The 17,213-nt window shown below is 39.9% G+C and overlaps 2 protein-coding genes across 2 annotated transcripts; one reads left to right on the top strand and one right to left on the bottom strand.

Annotated features, from left to right (window-relative positions):
* Nucleotides 1-506: 506 nt before the first annotated feature.
* rab12 (RAB12, member RAS oncogene family) lies at nt 507-9,305 on the bottom strand. Its single transcript, XM_070918914.1, has 6 exons — nt 8,956-9,305; nt 7,769-7,829; nt 4,936-5,074; nt 3,760-3,849; nt 3,220-3,324; nt 507-2,781 (listed from the first exon to the last, which is right to left on the bottom strand). The coding sequence occupies exons 1-6, from the start codon at nt 9,179-9,181 to the stop codon at nt 2,674-2,676; spliced, it is 729 nt and encodes a 242-aa protein (XP_070775015.1). The 5' UTR covers nt 9,182-9,305; the 3' UTR covers nt 507-2,673.
* Nucleotides 9,306-10,206: 901 nt separating this feature from the next.
* On the top strand, nt 10,207-15,099 carry napgb (N-ethylmaleimide-sensitive factor attachment protein, gamma b). The gene is made up of 12 exons (XM_070919064.1): nt 10,207-10,351; nt 10,638-10,705; nt 10,803-10,887; nt 10,982-10,999; nt 11,091-11,121; nt 11,214-11,323; nt 11,510-11,576; nt 11,654-11,724; nt 12,109-12,187; nt 12,568-12,647; nt 12,902-13,031; nt 13,878-15,099. The coding sequence occupies exons 1-12, from the start codon at nt 10,296-10,298 to the stop codon at nt 14,016-14,018; spliced, it is 936 nt and encodes a 311-aa protein (XP_070775165.1). The 5' UTR covers nt 10,207-10,295; the 3' UTR covers nt 14,019-15,099.
* The last annotated feature ends 2,114 nt before the right edge of the window (nt 15,100-17,213 follow it).

Below are 17,213 nucleotides of genomic sequence, written 5' to 3'. Positions count from 1 at the left end.
CTCTGGGACCGGGGCTGACACGCCTTGGTGCGCATGCCCTAATGACACACACACACACACACACACACACACACACACACACACACACACACACACACACACACACACACACACACACACACACACACACACACACACACACACACACACTACTGAATACTGAACACCTCCACATGAGGTGCAAAGATGGATGCAGGAGATATCACCTCTTCCTGTGGAAAATCTTACACGTCAGTCCATCCAAATCACATCCTCAAGTCAAGGTTTTATTATCCCCAAGACCGCAATCTAAAATGTCTGATCTGCACTATGAAGTAAACACAACACTTCTACAGCATCTTTCAATGACTTGAACCTCTGCAGTGAAAGAAATGCAGCTGAAATTGAGCAAATGCTCATTTTGGTGTTCCTGGAATCCACTCAAGGACCTCTGGGACGCCACAGATCCTCCTTATGGAAAGACACAAACGCAGTCACACACTAAAATCAAGACTATAATCTGGTAATAAATATAGATATCTTTAATTGCATTTCATTAGTTCAAGAATGCCACAAGTTATAAATACCACAAATCAGCTTTAAACATGCCAAAACTTTTCAAAGACTTATAACAGGTTTAATACAAAGTACAGTCTTCCATCTTAAAGGATACACATTTCAAATAAAATCATTGTTTAAAATGCATATTTAAAACACTGAGTAGTATAAGGCTTGGCTATTAAAACGAAAGACCACAGGGTTAGTGCCAAATGCTAAAAGTCAGGGGGGGAAATGAAAGGTTTGTCATTTCAAAACACAGGTGAGAAAGTTGCAGGTAATTTGTATGAGCAGGTGGTTTCCTGGCTGATGATCTTATTGCGAGATAAGATGTGCTTGGATGTCAGTGACTGTCTTGTTAGCAAAGGTCTCACATTTTCAACATTTTTTTGTTTTGGTATGAAACTATTCATTTGTTAGAATACATAATGTGCCGTTAAAAGTCCACAAAAGCTCGACCTCAACATAAAACTTCAAACAAAAAAAGAAAATTAACCAACAGCAAATCAGTTTAAGTCATTTTAAAATCAGGTCTTTTGAATGGGCTCGTCCTTCCTCAGACTTTTACTTCATTCAACATAAAAAAACAAAACAGAAACACCCACAGTGCTACATCGCTAATATTGCATTAATTTACCAAAAAAAGACGGAAGAATTAAATGATTATTAATGTCTATGAACGCAGGAGGGCTTAACATGCATAGCCTAGTTTTTTTTTTTTTAAATGTGCAAGTAACGGGATATCCCCCATACTGATCTGTAACTAACAGCAGACCTCCTCTAAAAAAAAAACATACGTCCCCTTCAAGCAGGACTTTTTTGAAGATGTTTATTTATTTGCTATAAAACTCTACGTCTGCATTAAAAGCCTGTCAGAATGAGCCGTTATGAGCCGATCAAAGTTTCCTGAGTCACTCAAATACTACACAAACTTTCCTGCACTTTTCCCCCCCATAAAAGAGAGAGACTCAAACATTCTTCTGTAAGCCGCATCTGAATTCAGAGGAAAAACATCGACAAGAAAACACTTTGCAATATTAGTAACAAAACCAAAACAAAGGCTAAAACCATGTGTGTGCGTTTGTGCACTAGCTACCTAATGTCTCTAGCTCCTCGAAAAAAAAGCCAGCAACACACATGGAGAATGCCCTTGTGAAAACACCAATCCCTCAAAGCCTACATTACCCATCTCTCCTTGCATCTCCGTCCCACTTTAACAGGGTGTGGAAGGGCTCAGTGCGGCCACTACAGAGGCTACGCTGATCTTCACTAGGGCTAAACTACAAGTTGTGTACTTTTTCTTTCTGCATGTCAGTGTCACTAGTTCAGATGGATTGTAGTGCAAAACATTACAATTTATACAAATGTGAAATGAGCCGTTCCAGCTGCTTTAATGCCTAAAGGCAAAGGAATACAAACTGATATGATCTCCACCACACAACCACCTACTGCTGGCCACAAAAACCCTGCACCTTGTCCAGTCATTACAGCAAAACACCATATTTACATCATGTGCTTTTATGTTTACCTCAAGTCAACTCGTCGCTTGGTAATAATACCTATTAATAAGAATAGAAAACTACTGTACCTAGACCCAGAAGTGAAACTACTCTGAAGAGATGTGAGATATTGTTATCCCTTTTCTGTAAGCTTGACGATGCAGAGATAACAGACCGTCGGGGGCAACTCAGACAATGTCAAACTTTTTTCTTTCTTTTTTTAAAAGAAAACAGGAAGAGAACAAGCTGTAAGGCCCTCAATAATCCCCCTCCTTGTAAATCTGCAACTGCTACCAGAGGGCTCTCTACCTCGAAGGCACCTGCGGGGCACGGCTAGCCTAACGGTCGGAGGAATGAGGTAGTCCGGGTCAAGTGTAGACAGACGGGTGGTAGGAAGTGGGTGATTCACCGGCCTAAGTGTTAGTGTAGTACATGTCATAGTGTACAGTTACAGAACAGGAGAAGAAACAGGGGAGGATAATACTGCTTATTGAGAGAGTCCACACGTCTCACATCAGCAGTCAGTAACTTCAAACTGCTGCTGTTTGCTGCCCCCTGGTGGCCAAATTGGTACTCTGCATGTGTGCGTGTGTGAGTGTGTGTGTGTGTGTGTGAGATGGGGGGGCCACTCTGACTCTCAGCAACAGCGCATGCGGGGAGGCGGCAACTCCGGAGGCACTTCCGGTTCAGGCTGCAAAGACAGGACACTGTTGGAAAGCTCATTGTTGGGAACTTCCAGCGGCATCTGTTGCATCAGGAACAAAAGACACGTCAGAAAACACGCAGTTAATGCATTTAACATTTAGGCAGTGTGAGTGAATAAGACTCCATTTGTGGAAAAGAAAGATAACAGGGAATGAAACCTGTGACTGTATGAGGTTTATGAAACAGAGAAATGCTCTGAAAAGAAATATTAAAAACATTTAAATTCACTGCCTGCCCCGCCTGCTTTTGACCACACAACGTGAGTAAATGTCAGTATTATCGGCTGATATTAGCTTATCACATATATATCAGTATCAATACATATGTCAGCCGAAGTGACAAGAAACTGCAGCACAGAAATGCCAAAAATATGTTTGCAGTCATTTACAAACAGTGTCGGCATTTCGTAGTTTGTCCACCAGGAAGTACTTAAAGGTTTTCAACAGTTTTGGTCAGGATCTACCGACAACACACCAACCTTGCTCAGGATGTCATCCACAAGCTTCAGGAAGATCTCGTCGACATTGAAATTATCCTTAGCACTAGCTTCGCAGAAGCGCATTCCACTTATTCGAGAGGCAAACTGCAACACAAACAGAGTTAAATTAGCTGATAGTCAGCAAAGAACAACTGATTCATTCCACAGGAGGAGAAATGAAGCTGAACTTCATCAACAACTGGAAACTTCATGAAAATGCTGCTATGCTACACATAACGTCAGTTTCTGGAGGAGTGCATCAGTGTTATCAGTGTGTCTGATGTTCAAAGACAATCCACTGGCATATTGAAAGTATCCATCTGCACTACTTTCTGCATTATTTAGGATTTCTTTTCAAATTTCCCTGCTATTGTTTGTGACTGAACTTTCAAGATGTTCTGCTCATAATACACATCAGTGCATCTACTGTTTGTACCACTGCATCTTCTTTCAGAGGCTTTGATCTGTTCAGATTTCTAGAAACTGAAGACGTGGTTTTGTGGTGTGATGTGAATGGGAGCACTTGTGTGTTGGACCCACCCTCTCTCCCTGCTGTCTGGAGATGATCCGATCAGTCTCACAGTCCAGCTTGTTCCCGACCAGGAGAAGCTCAGCTTCTTCTGAGGCGTACTGACACAAAACAGAGAGCAGAGAGGAGACACATCAGGACATCACCAGCCTCCCATTTCACAGAATGTCAAACCAGATTGCTGCAAGGAAATCTGTTACGCACACTGTCACCATGAAAAGTGGTTCTGTAGTACAGCAATTTAATACGAACTTCACGAAAATGACACATTGAGGAGGTTTTTCTTAAAAAACTACATCTTCTTACACGAGGTTTGTCAGCTATTCTATACAATGTGATTTTTGCAGTGCTCTTTTTTTGGGAACGTCTCTGGTGAATTTACTTATAAAGCTACAGTGAAAGGGCTATGATGTGCTTCACTGTTTGTTCTGCTAAGGTGGGTCCTGCAATAAATATAGAATATTAATATAAACATATAAATGGCTGTCACAGAGTTAGGAGTCATCACATCTACCACACACATGTACATGTACCTTCAAAATGAATGAATTCAAGCCACCTGGGAATATAAGTTCTGCCAATTGAAACTGGAGCGGGCCTATAATAGCTCATTGTAGATAAGTCTGTATATCAGCCACTAAATAAAAAGAAACTGAAGTACAGAAATGCCAAAGATATGTTTTGAGTGTCACCATTCTGCTATAAAATGCCCTTCCAAGTACATTTCTTGGTTGCAATTGTTTATAAAATGAATTTGACAAGGGAACACTACGTCATGGGTTGATTAAAGAAAATTAATATTGGTCGATATATCATAATCAGACTCTTTAAACCCTCAAACATCAACATCAGCTATAATCAACAATAATATAATTAATAATCTAATTGTGTTTCTGCAAAATGACACCTTCAAAAACACCACTAACTGCTGCCAGAGCCAGTGAGCTTAAAGACAACAGTGGAACTGAGGAGTGACTATCAGGGGAGGTAAGCCTGGTTTGGCAGTTTTATTGGATTAAATTGTTATGTAGACCTTACTGCCAGATGAATGACAGAATCCACAGAACTGTTCCATCACTGTACAAGATAAAAGAGTTGTAACACACTTTCTGACCTGTCTGGTAAATAATAATAGCAGAAGAACACACGGAAAATGTAATCTAATCGGTTCCAGTCAGTTTGTTTACCTTGTCTATCATTTTCATCCATTTGGGCAGGTCGTCAAAGGTCTCCTGCTTTGTGATGTCGTACACTAGCACTATTCCCTTGGCACTTCTGTAGTAGGCTGACGTGATGCTGTTGAACCTCTCCTGGCCAGCAGTGTCCCTGGATGAGATTAATGAAACTCTGTATAATCAAATGTCTGTGCAGTGAGTAGGGGGTCACAAAGACTTGTCAGAATACCAAACAGCTGATTGATTTGATCCAAGGTACTTATCATTCCAAGATGACCATGACTAATAGGGCAAAGTTTAAAAAAAGAAAAACTAAGATCAAAGAACTGGGTTCGGAAGAATCAGTTTCATAATCAATTCAATGTCATTAATCAATAATGAAAACACTACATTCAAATAATTAGTATATCATTCACTTTAAAACACTGAATTACTCTCTGTGTGGGCAAATCTCTAAATATGGTATCCACGTCATCATCTAGTATCTAGCTAAAACAAATTGACATCTGAAGAGTTTTGTACAATTTCAGGAAAGGTAACAGTTATTCAGTTAATGTTAACTCTCTACTTTACTTTAGCCATTTAGCTTTCATAAGCAGCATATAACACACTATAATGTAGTTGTAAGCAGATATAAGTATTTACTAATATAGGTGTCAACTCCTCCTGTGGGCACCCATAAACAGAGGTTGCTGTACAAACAGATAATGAAAGACAATATAGTATAACAATGTTGTAATAATGTAAAATATGTCTTCAGAGGAGAAGTTATAATTAAGGAATACTTTAAATCAGTCCTTATATCTGCTTACAACTACAGTACTGTATTTATTTATTAAATGATATATACTGCTTATAAATGCTAAAAGTGCACCATTAACTCAAACTTTAAATTATAGTCTTTTTAAAGATATAGCAGCTATTACAGGTCGATCAATAAGAACAACAGACATTGCATTTTGGAAATTAACTCTTCATTGTAAAAGTTATTTTCAGATGCACGTGTGGATTCACTTTAGGTTATGATCCAGCTGATCTGAGTCTGGGTTAGCATCATGATAAGCAGTTTGAGCTCCACTCACAGTGCAGAGTTACTGTACCTTCAGCCAGCTAGTCTCTCCCTGTTCCCCATGTGAGTCACAGTCAGGCTTATGAGCAGAAGAGCGGACAGAGACACAGCAGCACAATGGCGGGGTTAGGTAAGGCCGGGCGCAGCAATGACGGCTTGATGTGAGCGGTTCAACATGAGAGACGAGACACACTGAGGACGGCCATCCCCAACGGACAGGACGAGGGCGGGCAGAGGAACGGGGATAAAACGGGACGTGATAAAGGGTAGCTGTGATGTGGAGGTGGGAGGGTGGATGGGGTGTTAGTGAACAGGACAGATGCGTTTAATGATATAAGCGATGGAGTTCCCACATTTTAGCGTCACACACAATCAATGCAGTAATATACTCAGTATGTACAAAAGCTCATAATACAATCAAACCACTGAAATAACTTCCTCCCTGTCACTGGTGGTCTATTTGAGCAATAACACTTGTGGTTCAAGACCTCTGAATCACTTCCCACGTCACATTTTTACAATAATTCAAATAATATGCCAGAATAATGAAGTGAAACAAAATGGCAATTCAGTCTGATTATCAAGCTACAATAACATTGTATGTCTCCAGTGGAAAGTTGCTATACACTCAGCTATTCAGTGACATTTTAAAGTATCAAACGTATCACTAACTAATTGATAAGGGCACTGTAACAAAAGATGGATATTTCTCTTAGGGTATCTTCTTGTTAGTGTTACAGCAACACGATTTTTAGAGGAATCTGATATTAAATCCAACAAAACCAAAATCAAACTACGACTACATATTAGTACTTCAAAAAGACTATGTGAAGGGTGTTAGTGCTAATTTTGGACGTGACAATCAATTCTGCAGAGGGTTGGTAAAAATGGGGTTGGCTTTGATGCACAGTGTAGTTTCCAAAAATACGTAAATATAAGTGAATATTCAAATTTGGGTGTACACTTATACATACAATGATAACTGCCAGCAAGGAGCTTCATCAGGAGGTCATATCGCATACAGAGGTTCACGCTGTCGTGACCAACCAGTAGCAGCTGCTAGAGCAGCAACAAGGACATGATCCCGCAATGACTTCCCACTCGCAAACAGCACTAAAAACTGCAGTGGCTCAAACGCCCAACCAAGTCGCAAGTGCCACTGCCGGAGTTTGAACAGGGTCTCTGCAATGTTACCAAAATGTTTTGACCCTTTGCCTCGGTTTTACTTTTAAAGGTTTAACTGTATTAGAATAAAAGTGTTAAACCTTGAAATCAGAGCAGGGATCAGGTGTGTGGTTTGGTGAACCGTGTAAAAGTCTTTTTCTATTATTCTGTGTGTTCATATATATATGCGTGTACTTGTAAGTCATTAATACAAAGAAGGGGAAAATACAAAATGTAAAGGTAACAGCAATAATACCTGATTTTGCCAAGAAATAAAGGGATTGCCAACTTTGACAACAACATGGTGAGTAAGATCATGTGCTGCTCCACATGAAGTTAAAAGTTATATTCCCACTGGAGCCACAGATTTTTAATATGTGACTTTGGATAAAAAAATACTTCATGGCATGTTAATGGTTGACAAACCATGTTTTGGCAATCCAAAACATGCAATAGCGTCATTTTTAGGAAATCTTATTTGCAGAAAAGCTGAGACGCACCCAGTAAGCCACCAGTGGTTTTTGTTAGAGCAGCCTGCAGGGTAACAGCACAGACAGGAAATGCACCATGCAGAGGACTAAAGGAACTGGAAACTTCTGTCCAGTTACTCACCAGATCTGTAGTCTGATCTTCTTCCCTCTCAGCTCCACTGTCTTGATTTTGAAGTCAACTCCTACAAGGGGAATGAGAAACACACATATGGACATGTACAAATACCAGAATATCCAGAGATGTTTTGGCTTTATGTAGTTATAATTTCAGTTAGTTGGTTGGTTGGTTTTTGAACAAGCTGGATAAAAAAAATGGTCTGATTATGTCTGGTTAAATAATATTTCTATTTAATAGCAGGTTTCCTTGGATGATAGCTGCAAAACAATGAGTAAGGTGGTTATATCTGTCATACTTTTAAAAACTGTGCACGGTCATAGTAATCTTCGGACAACAAAGAAATTGTGAGATTAGAAAATCAAATCTTCAGCCACACTTGAGTGTCAAACTCCTCTGTGTCAGTCTCTGTGATCAAACATAACATTAGTGACAAGCTGTGTCACAGGGTACAAAATGGAGCTCTGCCATAGCAGCTGCTTGTGTGCGACTATTTTGGGAATTGGACACTATGGCTGACTGTTGTATTGGTCACAGGACTGTTTACCCAATTCTGAGTTGGCAGCATCTAAAAACATGGTACAACAATGTGTCACAAGTTGCTTTTATTCCCGATAAAATACCAGTGATCCCTCAGTTTTGATGTTGATTGTGTTTTTATGTATAAATGTATAATGTGTCAGTTCTTTATGTAGAAATATGAAAAACTGCTGTTCAGATATTGAGATCAAACTCGATGGAATAACACTATAGCCTCGTGTAAATAAACAAAACAGGCTTACCAGTAATAAATCAATTAAAGTAATTAATTACAGGATTGCTGAAGATCAATGCTATCGAGGTAATAAGTCACCCAGTCTTTTCCTTACTGTGTTGGGCAATGAAATCCATGCTGCAACAGCCATCCAAAACACTGTCCCAAGCCTCTAACGTGTGTTTGTCTACTTACTTCCTAGCAACATAAGTTAGCTAGAACTGTGTTGTTGTTACCGTTAGCTTAGGTTAGCTAGCTACAGCCAGTAGTGTAACCTCTGTTCAATCCCATTACACAGTAAAGTAGGAGACAATATGTTTACATCGTCCAGCCCACGGCAGTGTCAGTATATTTGTTCCAGTAAATAGACAGAGCCCGGCTAAATGCTGTCAATAAAAAGTTGACAAAAACGAGTCCCGTAAACGCCTCCTGTCCTCACCTACGGTCGACTTGCAAGCTTCGCAGAAAGTGTCGTCGGTAAATCTCTCCATGATGCTCGTTTTACCAACACCACGGGAGCCAATAATGATAATTTGAAGTTTAAAATCAGCGGGCCTGGGAGGCATCTTCCTGCGGCGCGACTGCGCCCCCAGAGCGGGGGACGAGTTCGCGGAGCCCCCGCCGCCACCGGCGGCCCTCCGCGGTATGTCATATCTCAGATCCATCAGTAATTCCACATTTGTAATTACAAGACAAACAAACAAACGCGACTAAACTGTTATACAACCGAAACAATTAGCTATTTCCAACTTTCTTTTGTCTCTGTAGAAGTTTTGGAAAGTTTGTCACTCGCCGACAGTTGTTGTTGTTCAGCCATTAGAGACCGCAGCCTTGATGACGTCATTAACCACACTGCAACACATTTCCGGTTCCGTCGCTTCTCTATAATTTTCTAACTTTTCATTTTTTTCTAAAACAAAGATTTGTGGTTTGCAGTGATTTTGGAACCAATGAGCTGCGAGGAGCTATTAAACTCAATACCAGCCACTATAATGACTGCACATCACCCCCCCATCCATCTGTGCAGATTAATCACATCTTTGATTTACCTGTTTATATCTTCATATTCTTGCCGTTTAGTAATTTGTGGTAATTTATTTAAGACAATGCAACATGTAACCACAAAACTGAAAAAAATTAAGCTTTTGAAGTTAGCTTTTGACACAGGCAACACAGCAGGACTAACATTAAGGCCCTCATCATGTCAGTTATGTCAGTTGCTATGGTATATTGTGCATTTTTTATGGTACGTTATTGTCAGTTTTATATTTTAAATGTATGCTTCTTGACTTGCAGTACTTGCTTTATCTATCTTTATATGTTCTACTTACTATGTTTATTGACATGCACCAACGTACCAAGGGAAAGTCCTTGTATGTGAAAATCAAAGTCTATGGTGAAGTCTACTTGGCAATAAACTTGATTCTGATGGTGTGATTTTAGTGCTGCAAATTCCCAAACCGATAAACGTAAAATTTATAAAATAATAAATAAATGATTTCAAACCACTTTGGCCGCTTTGTCTTGAAACAGTACCACTATTCTGTCAAGTAAGTTTTATTTATGTACACTAAAACACAAACACTACTTCCCACTGCACTTGCACTGCAGCCGCTGCTTCGCATTGCACGTCTCTTTTGTCCTCGACGGCACCCGTAGCCTGCGACACCAGATGACGTTGCGCCCGAGGAGGAGTTCCTGTTAATCCAAACATCGACGAAACAACCATAGCAATTTATCGATAACAAATTCATTATACCTCATCAGTTAATTAACAACATGGCTGCTCAGAAGATAAACGAAGCTCATGAGCACATAGCGAAAGCTGAAAAATGGTGAGTTACGATAAAAAAAATCTCGTCTCTTCTCTGCCCAGGAAACAGTTTGTTTTACTACTGAGGGAAGCTAGCTATGAAGGCCACTGTGGCATTTTCTCCAGGGGTTATGCGACATAAATAGACAGTATATATATATATCGTCAATTCATTATAGCTGGATTTAATAGACAATAAATGATCCGTGATTCTTTCTTGTGCTGTAATTGTCAATAAACTGATGATTTTAGCTGATTCTGCTCGCTTCAGCCGTTTATAATTTGCTCGTCATCGTGTTTTTTTGTAGCTTAAAGACAAGTCTGACAAAGTGGAAGCCTGATTATGACAGTGCTGCATCAGAGTACGCCAAAGCAGGTAACCTAAAGTCAACATTATTTCCTTGATATATCTTAAGTCACTAACAGATGTCCTACATTTTGCTGCTAACTGACTGCCTGCGACCTGTTTCCAGCTGTGTGCTTCAAGAATGCGAAGCAGTATGACCAAGCAAAGGATGCTTATCTGAAGGAAGCTGAATATCACACAGAAAACAAGACGTATCCTCTCTGTACTCTGTCCAGAGTAGCATGACATGACACGACACTGCTGTCGTTTACTGCTATTGTGTAATTTCCTTAACTTGTCCTACAGGCTTTTCCATGCTGCAAAGTAAGTATCTTGCGTTATAACGCCAGTAATGAGTCAGCAGCAAACATAAAAACCCACATGTCTTATTTCAACCTCCCCTCCTTTTCCTCAGGGCTATTGAACAGGCGGGTATGATGATGAAGGTGAGTGCAGCCATGGTTTAAATGTTAAACTCATGTAAGTGCAGAAAGTGCTGCAGCAGGTGTGTAACTTTGCTGTTTTTGCTCTGCAACAGGAACAAAAGAAGATGCCGGAGGCCATCCAGTACATCGAGAAAGCCTGTATGATGTACATGGAGAATGGGACTCCTGACACTGCTGCCATGGCTCTGGACCGGGCTGGAAAGTAAAAATATCACCTTATTTTCTCACATGTTCTTATCCATATATTGCTTATTAATGTGTTTGTTAATCAGCCCTGTTATTATCTGGCACTGTACCTCTTAGTTCTAATGAAAATCCTGCGACTAAAAAGGGAACAAAAATGTAGATATGTCTTTAATCTAAAAACATTTTCTTTCATTATTCCCAGACTGATAGAGCCTATAAACCTAGAGAAAGCTGTGGACCTGTATCAGAAGGCAGCTGGCGTGTTTGAGGTGAAACTGAACCTGAGTGAATAACTTGATTGATGCTCTATTTTATGTCTTTTCACTTACATGTTTTCTCTCTGTAGAATGAGGACCGCCTGCGTCAGGCAGTTGAACTGCTGGGAAAAGCCTCGAGACTTCTGGTCAGGTTAAAAAGGTAAAGGACATGATGTTGAAGGTGGACACTAATCACCTGTGCCACTGAATTGTAGGTGGTGGTTTTTGATAACACACAGGATCAGTTATAGCTGTCCTTTGCAAATGCTGATGTAGAAAGAGATGGACTTACCACAGAACTTTGATTCAGAAAACTCACTTAGATTTCTCCCATAAATAAAGGTGTTAAACCTGATGGCTGTGTTCATGTCATCGCTATAGATTTCTATTCCAATCAGTAATAATGCATTCACATATTTGGATTCTGCCACTGCGACAAATGGACACAACAACCCCAAAGCTGTTTATCTGTTTCTATAACTAAGGTTAAACTACAGTACCTGCTCCTCATCATTCCTCACTCTGTTCTCGTCCTTCTAACCAGGTTGGATGAAGCAGCAGTCGCTCTGCAGAAAGAGAAGAACATGTACAAAGAGATTGAGAACTTCCCCATGTGCTTCAAGGTTGCACCTTAATCAAACTTAATATATCACCACAGTCTGTAGAATTTAATTTCCAGCATAGGTTATATATGTTGTGGTGTCTCTGCAGGATCAATATACCACAGCAGCGTAAACACAAAACTGTTGTTTCAGTATAAACTAAATAAATTGAACATATTATGTGGCTGTAGTTGTTCGTAGGATATATTCATTGTTGGTGTGGTCTCTTAAGGGGAATATTTGATAACAGTAAAAATGAGCAGCAGTCCCTTCCAGATGTTCTGTATCTCACCCTGACCCCTGACCTCCTATGAATGGAAACTCATCAAAATACAATAGAACATATTATTTATTAAGTGCCTATTAATCATGCATGTTGGTCTGTGCTTTTCATTCTTTAGAAAACAACTGCTCAAGTGCTGGTTCATCTTCATAGAGGAGACTACGTGGCCGCTGATAAATGTGTCAGAGAAAGTTACAGGTATGTTTTATCACATTCTGTCGTTTCTCTAATCTGTGGTCCGCTGGAACTACAAGGAGACAAGGTGTCCTTCAGCAAGGCATTAAAACTCCCCCAGCTGACAATTAAGTTCTTGTAGTCAAACAGGAAACCTTCCTGTTTCACAGTCAGAAGTTGGGAGGGCTCTCTTGACTCTTACTTACCCTTGGCATTACCTCACATTTAACACTTAAACTTAAGGATCATTACATGAAGTGCTGCTTGGTCTCCACCAGTCTGCCCGGCTACAGTGGAAGTGAAGATAGCATTGCCATGGAGACGCTACTGCAGGGCTATGACGAGCAGGACGAGGACCAGGTCTACCGCGTGTGCAACTCACCTTTACTGAAGTACATGGACAATGATGTGAGTACTATTGATACATAATTACACATATATGTGAAGATATATATAAATATATACTCGTGTGCTTCTTATTCAGCCAACAGCATCTCAGTCCTTTAGTTTCAGTTTGATGATGCACTAAAGTTTATGTTCTTTGACTTCCAGCCTCAGTAGAATCCTGTGGTATTTTATTTAAAGCTGTATTTTTTGCTTTGACAGTATTGACTGTCTTTTATTTATGATTTGCTGAATTGGACTTCTTTGAGCAAGCTGTGTCTGCTTTTGTCCTTTTGTGTTATGATACTTAGTATTTGAGTGCAAAAATAACACCAAAAACAATGGCAATAACAATTTATTATCTTGTGCATCTACTTTTTTAGAGAGCAAGTCCCCGAAAACAAATTTCACACTGAGTTTATAAATAAAGCAGAAGTAAACGCTGCTCTTCCTCTTCCACATACCAGCGCAGGTAATCACCCCAGAGAAATGTATCCAGTCCGAACACGGCTTTAGTTATTATATATTAAGGGTTTAACAGCCAGAAACTAATCTGCTTCATCAGGACTGTGTGGTTGTGGCTCGGTCAGATCAACAGTGGCTTGGTAACATAAACAAACGACTCCACGCCTGTCATCACATTTTGATTCAAGCGTTTTTTAACTCAACTGGTGACGTGATGGGTGCGCAGAAATCTGCCGTCTCCTTTTTTCAACAGAGACCCGCCTGTTTCAAACCAACAGAAATCTCTCATACGAAATAACCCAAACAGTTCTAACTTCATGCAGGACCCCATCGATCACAGTAAGAAGCTGATTGATAAAGTTTTCTCAGGTCTGATGACACGTTTTATTCCCCGCTGCCTCTCAGTATGCCAAGCTGTCCATTTCCCTGAGGGTACCTGGAGGAGGAGGAAAGAAGAAGAAGGCTGCTGCCGCTCCACAAGGCGGCGCTAGTGGGCCGCCAGCTGCCGCAGAGGACGAGGATGACTATGAGGGAGGGCTGTGTTAGCCTTCAGCCTCCAGAGTGCCGACTCTTCCCATCTGCCGCTCCACCACTACACCCTCTGTGTGCAAGTTAAAAACCTTGACAAACCCCCTTCAGCTCTGAAGCCCAGATGTGTGGCTGTTTGACCTTTTTATTTTGAAAAGATAAGAAAACCCCAGCAGTTACAGCAGGTGTTGGAGAAGAGTCGAGTTTTAGCAGCCTTTTAATTTGTTTCTTTGAGGTGGATCTTCAGTGTAATGAAAAACCTTCAATGTTCAATAATGTATGAAAGCCTGTTGTATGTAAATGTTCTATTATTTCTTGTATCTGTGGAGCTGTAAATTCTGCTGTTATTGTTTGTAGCGTAGAGTCTTAAGATTGCTATAGGTATATTCTAATCAGAAACACTCTAAATATATCTAATGGGTTAATCAATGTATAGGTGTTCATTTGTACAGAGTTAATTTATTCAGTATTCGTGGCTCCGGCCTGTTAGCAGAACAACATGCAGTCAGTTTGTTAATGCATGTTTGGAATAATGCAATGTCAAAATCAAAGCTATGAATTTGTGAATATTGATGCTTTAAAATGATTGGCACTAATGTCTTCAGCATATGTGCTTATTCAAGTTATTAAAGAAACTTAATAGAGCAGTACAGCTCCTGATGGCGCAGGTTGTTGCCACTTGTAGACTGTTTTTATTTGTCTACCTCGAGGTGTGTGTTATCTTCCACCTTAAACTAAAATGTAGTGTGTCTTTATTCCAATTTCCACAGTACAATCCTCGAATTAAAGCCACTAAAACATGAAAAAAGGGACCATGCAGTGATGCTCTCTGCATTTTCCCCATTGATTTCCTTCTTCAGGCTGAATTTGTGTACTTGTGATTTAGCTTATTGCTCATACTGTAAATGTCAGAAACCCTTTATATTAGGACAAGATCATTTACATGCCAATTCAAATTATTCTGATACCACATAACTAAAGGTGATAAAGGGATTGTTTACAATTTTTTTTATTTATGCTGTTGCCCACTTATTGTATATTCCTAAAAAAAAAAAGCATATTTCCGGAGTTTGCACATGCATCAATAAACATTTCCATTGTGTGGCATTTTATGGTCTTTGTATATTTTCTTAAATAAGTTATCAGGCAGTTTTCCACATCAGTGAGACTAACGGAGTCCGCAGACGTCTGCACCAAAATGGCTCCTGACAGACGTGTAATGAGCGTGTAGCTTCCTAAGACCTCTTTATCTTTGATGAGGCGAATGCGGTATTTAATGCGGACACATTCCTGCTACTGTTGTGATGCCCTCCTTTTGCTAATGACACTGCAGATGCATATGTGCATAAGCAAAATCAAAACTTCCTTGTATGATTATTAACACTTCATTAAATGGGGGGGGGGGGGGGGGGGCAGCTGACATTGTGCAGTACTTTATAATAGTTCATAATAATATGATAAAAATAGAGCTGAGGCGTCCTTTCTCGAAGGCCTTGAGTGGAAAATCTATTTGTTACAATTCCTTTTAGTGGCCTCTATTAATGGTGTCAGTTAGGTGGCGGAAACCTGACCCTTCCTCATACAACATATGGATTCACAAAGTATAAGAACTTAATGAGACGGAGCAAAAACATAATGCACAAAGGAGTTCTGTAATCATCCTGTCAATGCAATACATCCCCTTCTTCACTCTCTTAAACCGCGTACATGCCAGATGTTTCCTAATATTGAGATCAAACACTGAGCTTTTCCTGTTACGACAAACAAAAATGTCTGCTGCGAAAAAGGTCTATTGACAGATTGATCGATGATGGAGATTTGCAGCCCTAAAGCCACATTCATTGACACTCAATATTTGTGATTAGTCCATTACAATTATCCTTACTTTTATTCCTTTTATTATAAATAGTTATTTTATTAATTTTCCTAATTCACTTGGTCTTTCTTTTACTCTCCTCCTTTCTCACCCATTCACACCTTTCTCAGGTCTTTCTCATGTGAAAAAATAAAATTGTACTACATTGTATAAGATGCTAAAATCAAAATAAAATCTAAGTTAAAGAGGTGGGGTTGATGCAGTAGGTTTGGTTGGTGGTGGAGGCCATCTTCCTGGTTCAGTCAGCTGCAGATGTTTTCCATCAAAATCCAGTTGAAACTCTTCCGACCGACACACAGATTCTCCACCTGCTCACTCGCCGTTCTCTTCCACAAGCAAACAGCAGCTGAATGCAAAAACTCGACACCTTTCCAGACGTTTTATTTGCAGATCTCTGGACCTCTATCATACCACATGGTCTTAACATACAGGTACAATTTCACATTTCATTTTCATTTCATTCCACCCTGACCCGTCCCCTTAAACTTGTATGTACATGTACTGAAAATTAATCATGACAATAATGAAGTTTTTCTATCATGCTACAATGTCCTCTAATGCATAGTTTGGACCAAAGGGCTTCGTGTTTCAGCCCTTCACGTGAGGAATCTTTTTTTTGTGTCTGCTCGTTCCCTCCTTGACGACTGAATGTGTTCATGAGTATGAATGTTAAAAACAGCGAGAGGCTCGCAAGTGATGCGCATGATTCTGCCACCTAATGCAAGTTACCCTGATTCAGAAACAGCCCTCTGCTGGTCTCGACTCTAGCCAACCTGTAGATGATTCGGAACATGAATGATTGGCAATTAATCTCCTTCTCTGTGAGGAAAACAGTCCACAGCGATGCATTAACTTTCTTAATGCAGCCTTCAACTGTTTCCCTGTGCAGTAAACATACAGTACTCGGTATCAGTCCGTCGGAACAATATCCACGTTAAATTTCATGCCATTTAAATAGTTTTCTTCTTTTCTACAATCTCATATTCTTTTACATCCAACAAAGCCTACATATTGTAACATATAACTCATACGATGAATATCTGTGAAAACAGCTCTTCCTGAGAAAGATATGTAGTTGATAAGAGTTTCAGTTTTTCTCATACAAACAAAATAAGGCAAGTAAAGATTGTCTGATAATGTTTTCTGCCCATGTGGCCTCTGACGTTTAAAAAACAAAAAAGAAAAGGTGGTTCTTTGTGTTCATGTTTATTTGTCAGTTTTTCCTCGGTCCACATCCTCTGAAAACTTGAAGGAACAAGAGCTCAATATTGCACAGTCCCACAGTCCAAGCGTTCCAGTTGGAGAAAATACGAGATTGTGCTCACGTGGTCGTCATT

Source organism: Enoplosus armatus, chromosome 14, assembly GCF_043641665.1.
Source record: "Enoplosus armatus isolate fEnoArm2 chromosome 14, fEnoArm2.hap1, whole genome shotgun sequence".
In the NCBI taxonomy this organism is placed as follows: Eukaryota; Metazoa; Chordata; class Actinopteri; order Centrarchiformes; family Enoplosidae; genus Enoplosus; species Enoplosus armatus.
The sequence above is the reverse complement of the archived record's forward strand: the minus strand, read 5'-3'. Positions and strand labels throughout refer to the sequence as shown.

Bases quoted from the DNA above. Each gene is read 5' to 3' on its own strand.
- rab12 (XM_070918914.1), bottom strand. From the start codon at position 9,181: ATGGATCTGAGATATGACATACCGCGGAGGGCCGCCGGTGGCGGCGGG. The intron at 3,850-4,935 runs GTAAACAAACTG...GTTTTGTGTCAG, and splicing joins GGATGAAAATGATAGACAAG to TACGCCTCAGAAGAAGCTGA. The intron at 3,325-3,759 runs GTGGGTCCAACA...TTTGTGTTGCAG, and splicing joins CCAGACAGCAGGGAGAGAGG to TTTGCCTCTCGAATAAGTGG.
- napgb (XM_070919064.1), top strand. From the start codon at position 10,296: ATGGCTGCTCAGAAGATAAACGAAGCTCATGAGCACATAGCGAAAGCT. The intron at 11,122-11,213 runs GTGAGTGCAGCC...GCTCTGCAACAG, and splicing joins AGGCGGGTATGATGATGAAG to GAACAAAAGAAGATGCCGGA. The intron at 11,324-11,509 runs GTAAAAATATCA...CATTATTCCCAG, and splicing joins GCTCTGGACCGGGCTGGAAA to ACTGATAGAGCCTATAAACC.